Source organism: Cyprinus carpio, chromosome A8 (genome assembly GCF_018340385.1).
Source record: "Cyprinus carpio isolate SPL01 chromosome A8, ASM1834038v1, whole genome shotgun sequence".
Classification (NCBI taxonomy): domain Eukaryota; kingdom Metazoa; phylum Chordata; class Actinopteri; order Cypriniformes; family Cyprinidae; genus Cyprinus; species Cyprinus carpio.
The window spans coordinates 12,969,994-12,989,674 of NC_056579.1; the positions used below are offsets into that span (position 1 = coordinate 12,969,994).

General features: G+C 37.4%; 2 protein-coding genes across 5 annotated transcripts; both read left to right on the top strand.

Moving 5' to 3' along the window:
* The first annotated feature begins 2,400 nt into the window (after positions 1-2,400).
* Positions 2,401-9,712, top strand: LOC109095271 (hyaluronidase-1-like). Of its 4 annotated transcripts, none has more exons than XM_042762350.1 (4): positions 2,411-2,462; positions 6,993-7,930; positions 8,978-9,067; positions 9,260-9,712. In XM_042762350.1, exons 2-4 carry the CDS (start codon positions 6,995-6,997, stop codon positions 9,518-9,520), a joined length of 1,287 nt encoding a protein of 428 aa, XP_042618284.1. In that variant the 5' UTR covers positions 2,411-2,462; positions 6,993-6,994; the 3' UTR covers positions 9,521-9,712. The 4 variants fall into 4 exon arrangements, 3 of the variants coding, with proteins under 3 accessions (XP_042618284.1, XP_042618283.1, XP_042618285.1); XM_042762349.1 differs by lacking the exon at positions 2,411-2,462 and adding an exon at positions 3,221-3,294; XM_042762351.1 differs by lacking the exon at positions 2,411-2,462 and adding an exon at positions 3,221-3,294 and having other exon boundaries at positions 9,326-9,712.
* Positions 9,713-15,008: 5,296 nt separating this feature from the next.
* LOC109094921 (aminomethyltransferase, mitochondrial-like) lies at positions 15,009-19,356 on the top strand. Its single transcript, XM_042762352.1, has 9 exons — positions 15,009-15,301; positions 16,449-16,616; positions 16,810-16,890; positions 16,987-17,118; positions 17,385-17,463; positions 17,626-17,771; positions 18,493-18,673; positions 18,743-18,898; positions 19,005-19,356. The coding sequence occupies exons 1-9, from the start codon at positions 15,194-15,196 to the stop codon at positions 19,181-19,183; spliced, it is 1,230 nt and encodes a 409-aa protein (XP_042618286.1). The 5' UTR covers positions 15,009-15,193; the 3' UTR covers positions 19,184-19,356.
* The last annotated feature ends 325 nt before the right edge of the window (positions 19,357-19,681 follow it).

A 19,681-nucleotide genomic window follows, 5' to 3' on the forward strand; every position in this document is an offset into this window, starting at 1 on the left:
AGCCACTGCTAAATTGATATAAGGTTCCTAACAAATAACTTGGAACACATGTAATTATTTTCCAGAACATGATCACTTTTCTGAGGAACGATTTATGTTTATTATTCTGTGTGTTGGATATTTTTAAGAGTTAGTTATGTAAGTCTGTTTAAATTGTTACGTCACATCTAAACTGTTTTGTCAAGTGTTGAAATCATGACAACCCAAGAATCACGTAGTAACGTTTACTATGCAGTTTAATATGCACGGGATTTTGTAAACCTTTAAAGTAACTGTTTTTACAGTATTGTGGCATAATGTTTTTTTTTTTTTTTTTGAATGTTTGATTTCTGTCGTAAAGTTTGTAGCAGGTGTTAACAGTGATAAACAAGCAATAATTGTGAAGGGTGGGGTCGGATGGGGATAACACCCATATCTTATATGCAAAATGCATATATATACAGTGGAGAACAGAATTAGAAAACAACCTATAATTTCCTAAAATTTCCAATGTCCCTGCTAAGTCCTTTATTTTGAAGTTATCCTAACTGGGGGTGCGGATAGAAGATACAGTTTTTTAAAAGCATATTTTCATAAATTCAATATATACTGTAGCACGATATAAAGAACGCGAGATTAAAATGGATATTTGAAAAAGAACTCTGATGCTAAAATTAGCGAACACTTACAGATACCTCCAAGTTATTGGTGTTTAATCGGCACCTGGTGCTTAATTTTCTTTATTATATGATAAAACCCATGAATATGAAATGAAAATATATGAGATTGCAGTAATGGCCGGGCCACTCTAAGGTGACTGAAACCCGTGACAGGAGGTTTGTCCTAGCACAAAGGCAAAAAGGATGACGCTTGCAGCCATCTGCAAGAGAAGCGTGATCATTCTGAATCTGTAGTTTCTAGAAATTACAATGACACTAATTCATTCAAGTTCCCCAAAAAGGCTGCTGTCTGCATAAGACAAATGAGTGAGAAGACAGCACAATGTGGAGACTCTCGATGGAGAATGGTTCAACACTGCAGGCTTTAATAGAAGTCGGACTGAAAGTATACTCTGCAGTGATGAAGCCTCCCCACAAATAGCTGAACTCACCTTTGCTGAGGAGCATGTTTGTGTGGAGAGAGGAGAACTGGTCAAAAAAGTTGCACTACTTTAGTGAGAACAGCAAGTTAATTTATTTGGGTCCTGATGGGAAAACATTTCTCTTTAAACTGGGGAAAGACTGCACCCTGACTGCGTAAAGAAGTCAGTGAAAGCTGGAAGATGGGTGTCATGGTTTGGAGGATGTTTTTCTGAAGCAGCAGTTTTTTGGGCCTCTTGTAACAGATACATGGCAGTTGAAAGCAATGTTTATCATAACGCTTCTTCAGCAACATGTAGTTCCTTCCTGCATCATCTCGCCATCAACCGGCAATTTGTCATGCAAGAACAATGACCCCGTCACACTGAAAAAATGGGGAAAGGATCCTTTAAGCTAAGAAATTAAAAAATAAATGGCGGTGCCAGAAGTCCTGATCTAAACCCATCTGAAAATCTTCAACAAAGTTATGGGCTAAGAAACCACTACTACGCGTCTATAAGAGACTGGAAGAAGAAATGGACTGAGATCACACCAGCACAGTGTTGAGAATATAGTAGATACTGTGGCTGCAGATGTGCTGAAGTCACTCAAAGCAAGGGCTTTTACACTTCCTAATTTCTGACCAGCTGTAACCTTCCAAATTTTTTATTTTGTAATCTTCTTTGGTAACACTTTTACAATAAGGTTCATTAGTTAACTACTTTAGTTCACATGAATAATGAAGCTGAACACAGATCTAACGGCATTTATTAATCTAATGTTAATAACAACAATTACTAATGCATTAAATTAAAATCAAAAGGTGTGCTTGTTAACATTAGTCAATACACTGTGAATTACAATGAACTACGGTTGAACACTGTATTTTACAAAAAAAATTACCTAACATTAACAAAGATGAATAAATAACTGTGATAAATGTTTGTCAGTTAAATACGGCTAATCTAACATTACTTAAGAAACCTTGTTGTAAAGTCCTACCTCACCTGCGATCAATGTGTTTTCTCTGTCAAAAATAAAGGTTTTTGGGTGAAATTGCCATTTGGAAATTTTGTCAACATTAGTCTTCACATTTTGAGCGATGGAGATTAACATAGTTCGGGTGGGGGTGGCGGGGGGGCTGTCAAGTCTATTAAGCAATCAAGATTCATAAATTGGTTCTTTAAAATTTGATCTTCCACTGTATATAAATTGACGTATGCAGTGTTAATGCCGCGGAGCACAGCAGGCTTTACAGTAACTTCCAGAATGTACAACGAGGGGATGGTAGTGAACATGGCCAGTAGTGTGGCAGTAAATCGACTCGCGCTGTTTCATCTTGCTCCACTAGAAAGAAAGGGAGATTCAAAACATCTGCTGTGACAGCGATAAAGTTATCAACATGTAGGTTATCACCGATAAGCTCTCATATTAGCTAATCTAAAATAAAACGCATGTGTCTCCCACAAGCATCGAACGGGAATCATAACCGCTTGCTGTGTTTGTTCATCTGTTCACTTCTTTGACTTGCGGTCTGTCGTGTTGTGCTCTTGTGGGCATGCTGCTAATGTTGATTAAAGATTCAAGCCTTTATTAAAATCGGTTTTACCAAACACGTTTATGATAGTTATTAAGCTGTTGTCCGTATTTAGAAATGTTGAATCAAAACTCTGTTCAGTACCCGTTAGAGAGTCGCGTGGCCTTTGACTGAAGAAGACTCGCTCGTTTCGAGTTTTGCTTGAGACAGAGACAATGCGTGTTTCTGTCTGGCTGTGCAGCACGATCAGTCTTGAATGAACAACTGGGTTCAGCCAAAAAAAATGCGGGGCCAATTGACCTGAGTAAGAAGAAAAAACAAACATTGACAATCAAATTATTCAATGAACATGTTAAATGGCAGTGCTCTGAATAGCTTTACTCATCTCCTTATTAGGGTTTGCAGCCTTCTCAAAACCCACACACACTTCTCATCACATTTCACACTTGGCTTGGTAAAGTCGTGAAAGCTGTTTCGGTTTCTTCTAATTACTGATTCTAGAACCAGGCTCTCACACCTACCAAAATAAAAGTAATTAATTCTAGAGACAGCCACACTGACCCCAGGCCAGTGTTAAAGTGAGCTTACAGAGAAGGGTTGTCAGGGGGTAACTGTCTTGTTTCCTGATCTTAACCTTCAGTTGCATGAGACACAACTTTTAAACATTAACTGGCAGTTCTGTCTCTCTGAGGGCTGCAGGTGAGGCTGGTTGTTTTATTTGCACTTTTGCTCATTTTTTTTTTGGTGTTTACAGTTTTGGTTGATTTATGTTTTTATTTACAATGGATTGTGGTTATGGTTTATGTCGGAGCACTGAACCTGGGTTTAAATCCTTTAGTCCAGTCATGGGTTCTGTGTTTTGATTTTTTAGCAAAGAAACTAAAATTTATTTTTACATTTTATGCATTAGCAGACATTTTTATCCAAAGCTACTTATAAAAGAGGAAGCCAACAATATTCAGTTATTTATTAGAAAATGATATTAGGAAGCAAGCTAGAAAAGAGTAGAAATGCATGTTACTTTTATATGTGTTGTTCCGTTCATAATTAACCAGTAATAAATCAATCAGTATACTGATATTTTTGGCCGTTAACCTTGTCCTCTTGGTCAACTACCATTGCTTCCCTTGATGTACTAAGCTATTGACATTCAAAATTGCAAAATGAAATGTGAACTATTGTGTAAAATGAAAGCTTGTTTAATTTCAGCAATTTTCTGTGCATCTCATTTTGCAGTCATGCAAAACTACTGTACTAAATATATATGTTAGCATATTGACCATTGCCCACCCTGCTCTCTAGGTGCATTGGAAAAGCTATATCTGATGACTACTATAATAAAGTCATTCACTTTGCATTCATACATAGGAAATGCGAAGGAATTGCAGAGTAAATGCAAATTAGGGTTTCTTGCATTATTCACTTGGATTCATACATAGGAAATTCATAGTTGTTTTGTCTAATTTTTAGTTTAGTTGTGTTTTTTTGAATTATTTATTTGGTTTAATGTAATAAAAACAATATAAAATGTTTTAAACATTATATATATTACATTAGCATGAAGTCCATGTGGTGTAACAGCGGAATCACACATTCACACCATGACTTCCTCTGCTATTTTGACTTCAACAGATAAAAAAAAATAATTGTATGTGTTATGAGAAAAAAGAAAACTGCTAATGAAATAGGCTGTTGTTATTTGCTTGTGTTTGTTGCTTCAGTGCTGTGAATTACTTACAAAGTCAGTCTACCTTTTTATTATTCTAACTTTTGTCTATGAAAATGACATGTGGAAGTGATGATGATGAAAACTGTTGAGTGTTGTAAACAGCTGACAGCTGTTGCAGCACGTTACAGAAATAACTGCAGATTTATAAGAAATCAAGTGGATACTCCACCTTTGTTCTTCACGGCTGGGAAAAAAAAATATGGAAGTTAAATCCTTTAAAAGGAAAATCCTTTCATAATTAACCTTACTCTGATGTTGTTCCAAACCTAAAAAGTTGTTTCTTCTGTGGAACACAAAAGAAGGTCATTTGAAGAATGTTTCAGCTGTTTTTCTCTGTACAATGAGTCAGTGGGGTCCAAAACAACATGATTGGTCCTCATTGGCTTTCATTGTACTGACAAAAAAAACAAAAAAAAAACAAGAAGATTGAAATATTTTCAGAATATCTGCTGTGTTCCACAGAAGAAAAAAGTCATACAGGTTTGGAACAACATGAGGTTGAATAAAAAATAATCTATCCCAAATGAATGAAGACCATTACGTAAATGACGTCTGAGCCATTCAGTCAAGTGTTGTTACTGGCCCCTGTTGACCCCGTGCCCTTGGCGTGTGTGCAGGTGTGATGGCAACATCAGCTGTGAAGTCATTCGAATTGAACCTCTTCACGAGCGCTGGGAGCTAGTGGAAGGTTGTGCAGAATTACTCAATACCCAATGGCAGCGCAGCATGGGGGCGCGAATTCACTCGCTCCGTCAGTCGAGCCACAGCTATCCAGTGTGTCTCCTGCTGCTGAAGGGGGAGAGACAGACTCAAGACGAGAAGCTGATAGGCCATGCCCGCTTGTCCCGCGTTCTGGGGAGCCATAGTCTGTTTGTGGAGTCAGTCGTGGTGTGCACCACATTACGAGGGAAGGGTTACGGGCGTATCCTGATGGAGGGTGTTGAGCGGTATGCCAAAGGACGGGGCTGCACCCGATTGTGCCTTACCACCCATGATAAGCAGCACTTCTATGCCCATCTAGGGTTTGTGCTGTCCAAGCCTGTCCAAAATGTCGGGACCCTGGCCTCCTTCATGCCCATGGAGGTGCTGCACAAGTTCTGTAGAAGCGCAGAGAACGAGGAAGAAGGCAGGAAGAGTGATGCTAATTTTAACAATCCTGCATCACCTGTACAGAAGGCAGGAAGAGTGATGCTAATTTACCACCCACCTCCTCCCTCCGGTAACAGACTTCTTCATTCTCATGTTCTTCTGCTCCTCCACCTCCTCCTCCACCATCCCTCCTCCTCCCTCCTCCCCTTCTCTTTTTTCTCCTGCTCCTCAACCTCCCTCCTCTCTTTCCAGTCCTCTCCTCCACCTCCTCCTCCACTCTCAAGTCCTCCTGCTCCTCCACCTCCTCCTCCACTCTCAAGTCCTCCTGCTCCTCCAATCTCCAGTCCTCCTGCTCCTCCACCACCTCCTCCTCTCTCCAGTCCTCCTGCTCCTCCACCTCTTCCATCTTGTCCTCCGTCATCTCCTGGCTCCAGTCCTTACCAGACTCTCCAGTCTCCTGCTCCTCACCTCCTCTACTATCTCCAGTCTTCTGCCGTCACACCGACAACAGAGGGCTGCCCATCTTCTGGATGCCCAGGAGGGCTTGCCCATCTGAGCACAAGGACAAGATACTACACTTCTTCAGTCTGTAATAATTCAGGGATACACAAACACATTGTTTACAGGACAAGAAGGATTTCGTAAACCTGAACTGTTTGAACTGTATTGATTCAAAATACTGTGAGAATCTGAATGTGCCTTAATACCAATGTTTACTTTGTGTTTTAACTGCTAATTATTTCCTTTTTATTAAAAAAATTATAATTGAAAGGATGTCTTTTATCACACCCCGCTAAAACAAATGGCACTGCTGAGATTATGTGCTGCTTTTATATGATTTCATCAAAATAAAAACTTTCTATTGATTCTTTTATCACACCCCGCTAAAACAAATGGCACTGCTGAGATTATGTGTTTATCGCTAAAACAAATGGCACTGCTGAGATTATGTGCTTCTTTTTTGAAAACAAGTGTCCCTAATTTTTTTAATTAAAGAAACAACAAAAAGAAACACCCATTTTAACCCCAAGCTGTTGAACAGTAGTTTATGTAAATATATAAATGTATAAGTATAGTGTATAGTATGACCTGTAACTGGTCAACATTTATTTTTTCGTCATTTCAAAAAATGTAATTTAAACATCTTTAGATTAGTTGGTTTTAGTAAATGGCCACAAAGTGTTTTTTTTTTTTTTTTTTTTTTTTTTAAGGTAAACTGCTAATGTATTTATTTTTTGATTAACAATGAATAGAACATCAGTTATTGAGTGTATACATAAAAATAAATGTTCAACACTTTATGAGACACCTTACCATGATTACCACTGCGGATCTGCTCTGATATGGTTATCAGGCAACCATAGGTATACTTTAAACCTGTTTTATATGAACAATACTGTACTCACAACACAGGACATCCTTTCAACTCCCCCGGTATAGACAGAATAATAGAAAATTCATGTTGAGCTTAGCCTATTGTCTTGCTTAAACTAAAAAAAGTTTCATACAGTTTTTTTTCTAGATTATTTGCTTTTTTTTCATCAGATATAAATGACACTAATTTGTGTGTGTTTCATAGGCATGCTTCTGAGATCATCTATTTACCATCCCTTCCTCACATTAGCCCTGTCAATCATTTTGTCTCTCAGCAACTCTGTTCAGAATATGGTTGAGGGGGTGGAGTCTGTCATTGGGAGGCGTGGCTTTTCAGTGATCTGGAATATACCTACATCTTGGTGTCAGCATCGATACGGGGTCTCCCTGCCACTGCGCCAGTTCAACATCATACATAACTCAAAGGAGAGATTTCAGGGTCAGAATATGAGCATATTTTATCAGCGCCGTCTGGGCCTTTACCCCTACATCAACCGTCAGGGCTCAAAGGTCAATGGTGGCCTGCCTCAACTAGGATCCCTGAATGCTCACCTCTCATTGGCCGAGATGCAGATCAGTGATGTGTTGAGAAAGACATTCAGAGGATTAGCAGTGCTAGATTGGGAAGCATGGCAGCCTGTATGGATGTGGAACTTTGGGACCGGAATTGTATATCGGAAATTTTCAAAAAAGCTGGTTAGGTGGAAACATCCAGATATGTCAGAAGAGGAAGTGAAATCTGAGGCGAAAGCGGAGTTTGAATTAGCAGCAAGAACATTTATGGAAGAGACTCTACGCCTAGGTGTCCGCCTCTTCCCAGAGGGATTATGGGGGTTTTATGGGTTTCCCAGTTGCTATAACAATCATGGCCAAGGACAGAGTGGATACACGGGGCAGTGCCACAATGGAACAGAGATTCTGAATGATAACCTGGCGTTTTTATGGCAACACACCACCGCCTTGTATCCCAGCATTTATTTGTGGCGTAAGCTGGCAGGACACACACACGCTCAACTCATGGTGAGACACCGTGTACTTGAGGCCCTCCGAGTGGCATCCCAGCATTCACCTGGCACCGAAGCACTTCCTGTTTTCCCCTACACCAGAGTGGCATTCACACACACATTGGCCTTTCTTAATCGGGTACCTACACAAGAGCCCTTTGACAGTTTCCATACTGGGTTTTACATTGTGTTTGTTCTGAGCTCCAGTTTTATCATGATAGAATAGATATTGAAAGAGGAGGGGTTTAGTTTTGAGCTTTTGCCCAGTACAGCCATAGGTGACTCACCTCATTCTCATTTTTTTAAGCATTTAGTTCTTCTTCAGCACAGAATCCTGATCAGTTCAAGAATGCAATAATGTAAATTCTTGGCCACTGGATTTTTAAGTACACAGTGCTGCTGTACATACTAAATGTACATTTTTTTTTGGTTACTGTAAAGGTAACTAACCTTATTCTGGGGGCAATAGAGTCAATTAATGTTAATTTAAAAAAAAAATAACCTTTTGTTTTTTTTTAAATATATATATTGTTTAATAATAATAATAAAATATTGTTTTATATTTATTAAAACACCACTCCTAAATGTAATCTTTAGTTAATTTCAAAATGTATTTTATTATAATGCTGATAGCTCAATTCAGCTAACATTTAAAAGCATTATTTTTAGTTTTCAGTGTTTATTTATTTACTTATTCACACAAAATATTTTAGAATTTTAATATTGGACAATTTTAATTTTGTTTATAATATTTAATATTTAAGTGATTATTAACACAAGATATTGTTAAGATTTTATTAATATAATTTTAATTTAATTTTTTTCTTTTTAGTGTTTATTTATAATTGTTTTTTTTTTTTAGAATTTTAATATTGGACAATTTTATGTCATCAGCCATAACATTAAAATAATTATCAGTTATATCAGTAATGGCTATAATATAATATAATAATATAATTTTAATGTATTTTTTTTGTGTGTTTATTTATAAAAAAAAAATTTAGAATATTAATATTGGACAATTTTTAATTAATTGTGGTATTTTAGATTTTGGTTTTAAGTAATTATATTTTATTTATTTTATTTTTTGTATGTAATTTATTGATTTTTTTATGGTTGTTTTTTTTTTGATGATTTGATTTTTATGTGTTAATTTTTTTGTGTTAGTGTGTGTGTATCTTTTCAGACGGATTTGGAGCACACACTAGGTGAGAGTGCTGCTTTAGGTGCCACTGGAGTTGTGTTGTGGGGCGAGCTGAGTTTTGCCAAGTCTAAGGTCAGTAGGCCTAACTGTGTGTGTGTGAGGGTTTATAGTCTGGATTTACCTTTGTGCGTGAACCTAATGTTCCATATAAATCCAAACACCTTCAGTACACAAACTGAAAATGCCTAATATTCGATATTAGACTTAGCACACATCTTCTTACTCACTGCTGCAGCTGTTATATATGTTTCTGTCTTTCTCCAGCGGCAGTGCGCTCTCTTGCGTGATTACATCAGCTCAGTATTAGGAGAATATGTCTCCTCCCTGCAGATCGGTGTCAGGAACTGCAGTAAAAGAATGTGTAACGCCCAGGGACGGTGTGCTCGACGGGACCCTCACTCAGGTTACATGATCCCTCTACATGGTACCCATGAAGCTCTTCCTCTCAGTGACATGAGGTCAAAGTTTAAGTGTATCTGCTTTGAAGGATGGAGTGGAGAACACTGTGAACAAAGAATTTCCTAAGAACTTATTTGCTGTTCTGATTTTACATATTATTATAAACCACACACTTAATAACAGTGACTTTGATTCATCCAACAACAATAAAAGCAAATCAAATACATGTTAAAGTTAATGTGAAACTCTGCTTCCAACCCATTGTATTTGTAATGTGACCTTTCTGAATTAAACAGAATATTGCATGATTAAAAAAAATGTGGCAGTTGAGTTTATCCATCACAAAATGATTGGATGGTGAAAAGTAGATGTTAAATATCAAAATTGAGTAAGATTAGCTGAAACAATGCCTAAAAAGCTAACTCACCATCATCCAGTCTGTCTGGAATGACATGAAGAAACTGAGGCAATGTCTCCAAGATACTTCAAGAAACCTACCTGCAAAGCTACAGTACTGTGAAAGGTTTTAGGTACTTGTGTAAAAATGCTCTAAAATGAGGATGCTGTCAAAAATAATGTCATAAATAGATTTTCTTTATCAGTTAACTATTAACTAAATTAACTCAACATTTGGTGTGACCATCCTATGCTTTTAAAGCAGCTTTTGTCCTTGGTGCACTTGCACATAGTTTTTCAGGTAGCTTTGCAGGTAAGCTTCTTGAAGCATTTTGGAGACGTTGCCAGTTATTCTGGATTTAGTTTGTCTCCGTTTGTTCTGTGTCTTCATGTTATTCCAGACAGACTGGATGATGGTGAGATCAGATCTCTGTGTGCAGCGCTGGCTGTTGTCAGGCTCCTTGGATTGTTACAATTAATGGCAAAATGAATGTTTGCAAATGTAAACTGATATTTCCTACTGACGCACTATAACAAAAGATAGAAATAACAGACTTAAAATTTATCATAATTTGCTTGATTCGATTCTCTGATTGGTGGAGATTTCTTTGCAGAATCATGGGTAATGTCGTTTTCCAGCAGAAATTCTGCTGTTGAACACAATTAAAAAAAAAAAAAAAAAGTGGTTACAAAAATGTTTGTAACCAAGTTGAAATAATGTGGTCTGTCGACTTTAGCAAAAGCATATAGATTTAAACCTCATAGCTCATAGTAAGTCTGACATGAAAGGTTTTTAAGTTATCATTCTCATGTTGAGAAAATGAATAGTATTTTTACTTCCGGACCTAACTGTTGTACTCTATAACCCCACAGCCTAAGTGACAAGCAGAAAAGGAAAGTCATTTCAAGAAGCTAGTTGTATTTTTGATGAAAGATTACATTTTTGTTATTTGTAACAATGTGCATGGATAAACCTTTCACATTAAAACCAGGAATCCACAAAATGTGAGAACATTTTCAGTTATATTTATTATTGTTTTAAAAATTCATTTTTTCTTATTAAATAGAATATTATGGTCTATATAATTATTTACAGTCATTCTGCAATCACTTACAATTGCTCACCATAGTGAAAGCATGATCAAGCCCTTGATCAAGCATGTTTTACATTACAATTTAATGTTTGTTAGCGTGATAATCAATTCAAATATAATTACAAGTATGATTATTCATATTTTTTTGTGTTGTTTTTTATTATCATTTGCTGTAGTGAAACTAATATAGCAAGTTGCCAACTAGTGTGTAAGCATTTAAGTGTACAAAATACTGGTGAAAAAGTCCATTAATTAATACATTATTGTCCAGTTACACAGCACAAAAATCAGCATGCTAAGTGAATGTTTTTGAGCAAGATAATGGATTCCTCTGAAGTAATAGAAGCCTTTAAGACAGAATCACACGTTGATGTGAAGTAATCGGTGCTCTTCTCTCAGTGTTGTCACAGTGCAGTAATGTTTCTCTTGTGGATCTGTGTCGAATGATTTGTCGTTATGGTCGCTGCACTGTGAGGTTGATGTGCAGCTTGTGCAGCTCTTGTAAGAGTTGGGAGATTTCTTCAGTTGTTTCCTGTTTCTGTTTCACCATCTCCAAAAGTGTGTGGAGAGCACTGCCCTGCTGGACTGGAGGGTTAGCGACAGAAAACATGTTATTTGATGAAACACCAATTCAACAGGCTCTCTAAATTAATGTTCTGGAATCATTATGTTCAAAAAGCTCTGTTGACAGCATCAGTGGAATAATGATGATTACCACAGAAAGTAGAAACAATAACGACAACAAAAACTGCAGTCAAAGTAAGGCACAGAAATACATAGAAATGTATTTATTCTAGATAAAGGGAGGTTTATTTAGATTTTTTTTTTGATGGCAAGGTTAGTCTCGGCACAACAGTTTTGCAACGGAACACAAAATTCTATTGGGGGAACGCACCTTTGTGGGAAAATGCAAAGGATTTGTAATAGAACAACTGGGAACGCAACTATGAGAACACAAAAGCATTGAAATGTAATTTCCTCTCATCTGATTTTTTTATTTATTTTTTTAATCACCATATCCCCTTAGGGGCTCTGTATAGTGTAAATTCCAAGATTATGCTACAAAAGCTGTCAATGGACCTTGACTTGTATTGAAGCCAAAACATTTATTTTAGTTTAGCCTTCAAACACTCATTTCATAATTTCAGCGTTAACAAACAGATTTTCTCACCTAAAAAACTGAAGACAAGAATGAGAGTAAGGAGGAACGCAATAATGGCTGCACATGCTAAAAAATAGTGCCGCCAAGTGGAAGTGCATTTGTCATTCAGTCTGCTCACACAGGGCCTTCTGACTGGTTGACCTGTTTGATAGAGAACTCCTTGATCTTGCATCTGAAGGTTCCCATTGGAGGTCGGAGGTGGTGGACGGGGTGGCTGAACACCTGACAGTGAGAGGTGGGTTTGAGTTTTATAGAAATTAGTAAGGATTTTAAAGTCATACATACACTGTCTGACATGATGACATACCTTTGCTGTGCTGTTCAGAGTGTGTGCGGTGCAGGTCATTGATCGAGTCGACGGAATGGAGCTCAATCTCTGTCAGGTCTCGCTCGCTGACACGAACAAATGCTGGAGGAGGAGAAGGAGTGGACTTCATGATCACTCCCACCACTGACAGACAGAGAATAAAAACCTGATTCAAAGATTCAAAAATATTCAGAAATCAATGTTCACTTCCCTCATGTTGTTTTTGTGTATGACTCTCCGTCTCTCATAGAACACAAAATAAATTTTGCACTGGTCTCACTTTTCCATGCAATTACAACGAATGGAGACTGGAGCTTTTACGCTTAAAAAAAGGATAAAAAAAAAAAACACACCATGAAAGTGGTCCATGCGGCTTTTGCAAAATATTGCAAATCTTTTTAAGTCATGTGATTACCTTAATGTGAGAAACGGACTGAAATTTCAGTCACTGTAATTCCATGGGACAGAGCAAGGGAAACGGTCTTCAGATTTTCACCTTTGGCATTTCCATTATGAAAAAGTCCTACAGTAGATGACATGATGGTGAATATATAAAGGCAGTATTATAAGTTTGAGTGAACTATTACTCCTAACAAAAGCAAAAGACATCTATATGAATAACTATTCACATCCCCATTCATTAATGACTGGATGCTAAATTAAGGGGAAAGCCATTACATTTTACAGTTAAAGCACAGCTTTACTAATGTTAAATATGTTGCATTTGTCTAAGTTTGGGGATATAGTGCTGTTGCTTTTGAACAGCCATATTTATTTCAAACATTTAGCCAACTTCGATGCATGAGTGAAACCAGTTTAGGTCTGGAAACAGCAGTGATGTTAAATGTTCCATGTTTGAGATTAAATAAACATGGACATTTGTTTGTTTGGTGCTGTTCACAATGACACACACGCAAAAAAACTCTATTCAGCTCTTATATATGTCAGATTAAGAGAGTAAACAGGAAAAAAAAAGAAAAGAAAAAAACAGAACCCATGTGAATACTCTCCGATTAATTTTGGCTGAATAGACTGAACAAAGATGATCTCGTTTTATGTCTCTACTATGCTCCACATATGCACACTAACTCAAAACTGCTAGATATATCTTAGTGGTAAACTGATGCCTGTGCGCGTGTAGACTTACCCTCAGATTGTGTTTTCATCAAACGCTAATAAACGTCTGTGGTTCGTTGTGTTGTTGACAAACACGAAAGAAAAGCCAGAGAAACCGCCGTGATTTGAATGGTCTGAAATGATCTATGTCTGTCTCGTCCGCCTGGCACCTCTACCCCTAAAAACAGCTCAAAACCCCAGACCCAAAATAGCTGCTGCCTCATGGACGAGAAGAACGGTTATTTATAGATTTGGGACCAAACAATCAGTCAGTTACATGTTGACCTTGTGTATATTGTAATATGGGCATTCAAAATATTATATTGCAAGAAAATATCTTAATATGCAGCTTAATACTAAGAATGAGTTCTTATATATCCATTTTATCTTAAATTGTTTTAGGGTAATAGCAAAACTACAACATAAAAAGTGTACGTTTTCTTAAAGACTTAGCGAAATTGTGTTGTAAGATAGCTAGCGCTGGGAACCGAGAACAGGTCCTTTTTCAGATCATGTGTTACATCGATTCTCGAACTAATGACTCGTATGAATCGGTTCCTTTTGGCGGATCAAAACTGCACACGATCAGCGTAGTTCTCGAACGAATAACTCTTATGACGAATCACTCCGTAAAAATAAAAAGTGTTACTATTTGTTCATGAAAATTAAATTAGTGCAGTTAAACTTGTTATATTAAACGACTAGTTAAAGATTCACATTATGAGATTTGTTGTTTTCAATTTTTTTTATATGAAAGTATAAAAAATATAGCTTTTTTTGTTTGTTTAGTAGGCCTATAGTGCTATTTAACGTACAGGGCCAAGCATGGGCGTAGAATACGTGGGGGATTATAATATATGGTTTATGTGTGTCTTTCAAGTCATGTAATAGGCTAAACAAAGTATCTGAATAATGAATATATATATAAGTGTAGTATATGAACCAATCATAAAATTGCCACTATGGGAAAAAAGGAAAAATATTACAGAATACAAGTTATTGGTTGTCCAGCACCAGCAGTGTTTTTGATTTCTTAGCCAATTAAAAGTAAGGGGAGAAGAAAAATAAATAAAAACCTGACAATTAGACAATAAAAATAAAATAATAAATAAACAAGTTAAAACAAACAAACAAAAAGGTATTAATATATTTGACATTTCTGTTCCCTCACTTCTGAAATGATTGTTACCCCTGCGGCCAAGTATTGAAAGATACATTAAAAGGTCTCCTGTAAACACACCTTTGTAAGAATTGGTTATGAGTTTCTTTTTCGCTCTTTTCTGATGAAATATGAAATCATATTGTTTGTATTAAACAGACTAGTGAGGCAGTAAATGATAAAACTGTGATTTTTATAGCTTTTTATAATTACAATGGATAAAAGCGTCTGCCAAATGCATAAATGGAAAATCATTTTTACCCAAATATTTATTCCTCAAAAGTGCTAAAAGAATTGTTATATTCCTCGCGAAACACATCCCTAATTTTTGTGCTGCGTGTCTCAAAGGAAAGTGTTTTATGCGCCATCGTTTACCGGAAGATAAGAGCGGCTGTGGGGAACTGCTCAACAGCACGCGTACGACAGGAATTCCAACTACATTTCCCAGGATTCTCTGAATTCACTTGCTTGTTTTCCAGTGAAAGCAGTGTGTCGAGTCCAGACTAGCTGACAGTGCCTGCGCTGGGCTTTTGAACAACTGGTGTGAAACTGAACGAAAAACAACATGCTTGCTCGGGCTTTTGCAAACGCACTCTGTAACCGACTTCCAAGGGAAACGCTAACTGTCGGTCTGGGGGCAACGGGGCGGCAGTACAGGCAAGCTTCCACAGAGGTATGCACGGAACTGTGATCATTAAAAACATAATAAGCTATGCAAACGTTAAACAACTTAAAATAAACCGAAGTTTTTGTAAAACCTTGACAGAAGTCTTATTTCCTGCAAAGTTCGAGAAGGGAAAGTTTGCACTTGGTGCATTTCAGTATAATGCCCTGACTACTGAGTGTGTGTGATTTTGAATGTAGTGCCGTTCTAGGGGTCTGTTATGGCTCAGGATGTTGTTCATGCAGGAGAAACACGGGCATCTGCTGTGCTGTCCGCTCGAGCTGCTGCGCTAATGAAGAGCGCGAGAGCGTCCATCCGTACAGAGTCCTCGCGGCTTGGACTGTGTGAATCACTGAAACACACAAGCTGTGGTCCGATTCATAGGCTCCCTACGCAGTGTTCACTGATCCCAAACTATAGTCTTTGTCCCAACACACTGTTTGTAAAAGTTCACTTCACATAGCAAAATGTGTTCATTCGGAAACCCTGTAACGTCATCAAACGCAGACGACACTCGAGTCGCACAGATTATGAGTTATACGTCTATGAGCATTTTTAACTTAAAACATGAATCTGTAAGCGAAGTTGAACTTTTTTAATTGTTAGTTCATTTTCAATGGTTCTTGTGGTGTGACAAATGAATTAAAACTTAATGCTATATTCCATGCAATCTCTCAATTAATATGATCTTATGAAACCCCATGCGTAATAATGCCAGTAACAGTGATAAGATAATTAGACTGAATCACTGGTAGTCACAAGGCACTGAATTCTCTTGAATTTTCCAGTTTGAGCATGTGATGTATTACCTAATGTAATAATGTTATAAAGATAAAGCCTCAAGCACACACTTACTCTGTGGATCAGATAGTGTTTTAGTGTCTCATTCAAACTGCTTAGCTGACTTTGGACTGGTTTCGTAAACTGTAAATAGCTAATGTGGCCTAATGTGAGGTAAAACTGGGCAGACTCGTAGGTAGGATCCAGCTCTTGAGGTCAAAGGTCACAGTATCTTAAGCTGATTTAATAACACACTACAAATTTTATACTATGCTGTGTTACTGTAATAATTCTTCTAACTATATTATTAACTGTATTCTATAAATATTAACTTTATCCAACAGGTTTATTTGCATTGATTTTTCTCTGTGTCTAGGTGGCGCTCAAGAAGACCCCGCTATATGAATTCCACAGGGCTCAGGGTGGTAAGATGGTGGAGTTTGCAGGATGGAGTATGCCTGTGCAGTACAAAGACAGTCACATTAACTCACACATGCACACACGCCAGCACTGCTCCATCTTCGACGTCAGTCACATGCTGCAGGTCAGTGTGTAGACATTTAATGTACTGTATGTAGAACAATTCATATGGTTTGTTTTGAGCTAATACATGTTTTAAAAATTAAGTAAAACATCAGCTTAAAATGCCACATTTAACCTGCAATATTGGCTGTTTGTTATTTTGAGACAGCAGTTTGAAGTGTGTCTAATGAATATTTGCTGTTTTCTCCACATAGACTAAAGTCTATGGTAGAGACAGAGTGAAGTTCATAGAGTCTCTGATTGTTGGAGACATTGCTGAACTAAAAGACAACCAGGTAACACACACACGCAGACACACACAGTTCTAATAATTGTCAACTTGAGTAAAAAAAAGCAAAAGCAATCTTTAGACTTTTTTTTCCCCCTTCTAGGGCACTCTCTCCCTCTTCACAAACACTAAAGGAGGAATCATGGATGATCTGATAGTGACCAAGACAGATCAGGGTTACCTGTACGTTGTCTCCAATGCTGGCTGTGCGGACAAAGACTCTGCTCATATGCAGGCCAGTACAGTTAATGATCAGTAAACATATTCATTTACTTGATTCTGATTGGTTGATCAGGGCATTCAAATATTTTTGTATAATGACTGTGAAAATATTAACCCCCTTAAACACCACAAGGGGGGCGTCAAATTTCCTTAACATTTTTCATTTCCATTTTTTTTTTTTTCAATTTTTTTAATGCAGTCAGTCTATTTATAATTTGTATTTGTATAAATTAATTTGCTTACACGTGTTTGCTCAAATGTATGTTTGTTTGCTTGTAGGCCAGACTGCAGGAGTTTAAAGCAGCAGGTCATGATGTAGATTTGGAGTTCATGGAAGAAAGTCTTATTGCTCTGCAGGGTAAGTCATGGGTCTGTGGTATACTTGCATTGTAATACTGCCCACATTCCCGTTTTATATTTTTAGAATACATTGGTGTATTTGTGTTATTTAAATGCATTATGTTCATTTTGGGGGCATTTGATTCGGCATTGATTATATGTTTATTCATGTTGTATGCAGGCCCATCAATGGCCCAGGTTCTGCAGAAAGGTGTGGGTGATGACCTCAGGAAGTTGACCTTTATGACCAGTGTTTTGACCCCAGTGTTTGGCATTCAGGGCTGCAGGGTCACGCGCTGCGGATATACAGGGGAGGATGGAGTTGAGGTGGGTGTGATCTTCATCTGACTGTATGACAACTATACTGAAATTATTTACTATTGTTCAAAAGTTTTTAAATAAATTAATACTTTTATTTAACAACGATGCGTTCAACTGGTCAAAAGTGACAGTAGAGACATTTATAATGTTACAAAAGATTTCTATTTCAAATGAATGCTGTTTGTTTAAAGTTTCTATTCATCAAAAAAAAAAAAAAAAAATTATAATAATTCCAGTTCAACTGTTTTCAACATTGATAATAAAAGTAATGTTTCTTGAGGCCCAAATCAGCATATTATGGAATGATTTCTGAAGGATCATGTGACACTGAAGACTAGAATAATGACTGCTGAATATTCAGCTTTGCATCCCAGGAATAAATAGAAAACAGTTATTTTAAATTGTAATAATTGTTCACAACATTACTGTTTTTACTGTATTTTAATCAAATTAATGCAGCCTTGGGGATTATAAGAGACTTTCTTTTAAAAACATTGAAAATCTTAGACTACAAACTTTTGTGTCTTATGACTATTAAAAATCATTAGAGGCACAAATCTCTCTCTTTCTCCCTTTTTTTTACAGTATAAGAACGGTTAGATATTTCTGATAGAATAATCTATTATCTAATAACAAAATTAACTAAACTAGTTAGTTTTAAACCCCTTTTTTTTTTTTTTGACGTCTGTAAAGTTTATGTTCTTGTATTTATTTATGATTTATTCAGATCTCAGTACCAAGTGGCGACGTTGTCTCCCTGACTGAAAAGTTGTTAGCCGATAGTGAAGTGAAACTCGCTGGTCTCGGTGCCAGAGACAGTCTCAGGCTGGAGGCGGGACTTTGTCTCTATGGCAACGACATTGATGAGACCACCACACCTGTGGAAGCAAGTCTTGTTTGGACTATAGGTGCGTCAAGACTTTATTATCATATCCCATGCATGTTTATTGAATGCTAATGTATTTGTGTGTGTTAAGGTAAGCGTCGTCGACAGGCACAAGATTTTCCCGGTGCTGACATCATTGTTCCACAAATAAAGGCGAAGACTCAGAGAAAGAGAGTGGGACTGATCTCCACTGGACCACCTGTCAGACAGCACACACCAGTCCTGTCATCTGACGGCAGGGTTATAGGTAACAAACGCATTTGTGTTTAAAGGAATAGTTTAAAATCATCATTTATTCACTGATATGTCATTCTGAACCTGTATGATTTTCTTTCCCGCCCACATTATTTTAGGTGAGGTCACCAGTGGATGCCCCTCCCCCTGCCTCAAACAAAATGTTGCCATGGGCTACGTGGAAGCTGGCTTCAGTAAAGTGGGCACATCAATCAAGGTGGAAGTGAGGAAGAAAGCAGTACCAGCAGTGGTCAGCAAGATGCCATTCGTGCCCACCAAGTACTACATGGGCCAGTAGACCTACTGATCATGAAACCATCTGTGTTTACAAGAGGGTCTGTTGAAGACCTGTCTGGTAGTATTTAGCAGTGGAGGTCACTGCCACTGGATTGCCGCTGGAATGGAGACCAACATTAGAGATTACGCAAAGCCTGAGACACACGCCAATGTTGAGCATTCCATAATGCAAACTTTAAACACAACGATAATTTACTTCCATTTAAATTACATTCCAGGACATTCTGTAATAATTGCACAACATTTTGGCCACTTCAACAGAAATTCAAATCAAATGGAATTTCAGAATGTGGGAAAGGACCACTTGCTGTTTGTGTGTGTGTGTCTAACAGAGCACTTAAAATGTTAGTTTAAGTGTGGGAAGGTGACATCTGTTTTAAAGACTACTGACTAAGATTCCTTTAATAAGTTTGCCACACATCTGGCTCATTTTACGCCAGTGTACTGTTTCAGTGTCATAGCTTTATGATGTACAATGATAAAATAATTAACAAAGCCA

Excerpts from the sequence above, each read along its gene's own strand:
- LOC109095271 (XM_042762350.1), top strand. The coding sequence starts at position 6,995 with ATGCTTCTGAGATCATCTATTTACCATCCCTTCCTCACATTAGCCCTG. Across the intron at positions 7,931-8,977 it reads CATTGGCCTTTCTTAATCGG|ACGGATTTGGAGCACACACT; the intron begins GTACCTACACAA and ends GTATCTTTTCAG. Across the intron at positions 9,068-9,259 it reads TGAGTTTTGCCAAGTCTAAG|CGGCAGTGCGCTCTCTTGCG; the intron begins GTCAGTAGGCCT and ends GTCTTTCTCCAG.
- LOC109094921 (XM_042762352.1), top strand. The coding sequence starts at position 15,194 with ATGCTTGCTCGGGCTTTTGCAAACGCACTCTGTAACCGACTTCCAAGG. Across the intron at positions 15,302-16,448 it reads ACAGGCAAGCTTCCACAGAG|GTGGCGCTCAAGAAGACCCC; the intron begins GTATGCACGGAA and ends CTCTGTGTCTAG. Across the intron at positions 16,617-16,809 it reads ACGTCAGTCACATGCTGCAG|ACTAAAGTCTATGGTAGAGA; the intron begins GTCAGTGTGTAG and ends TTCTCCACATAG.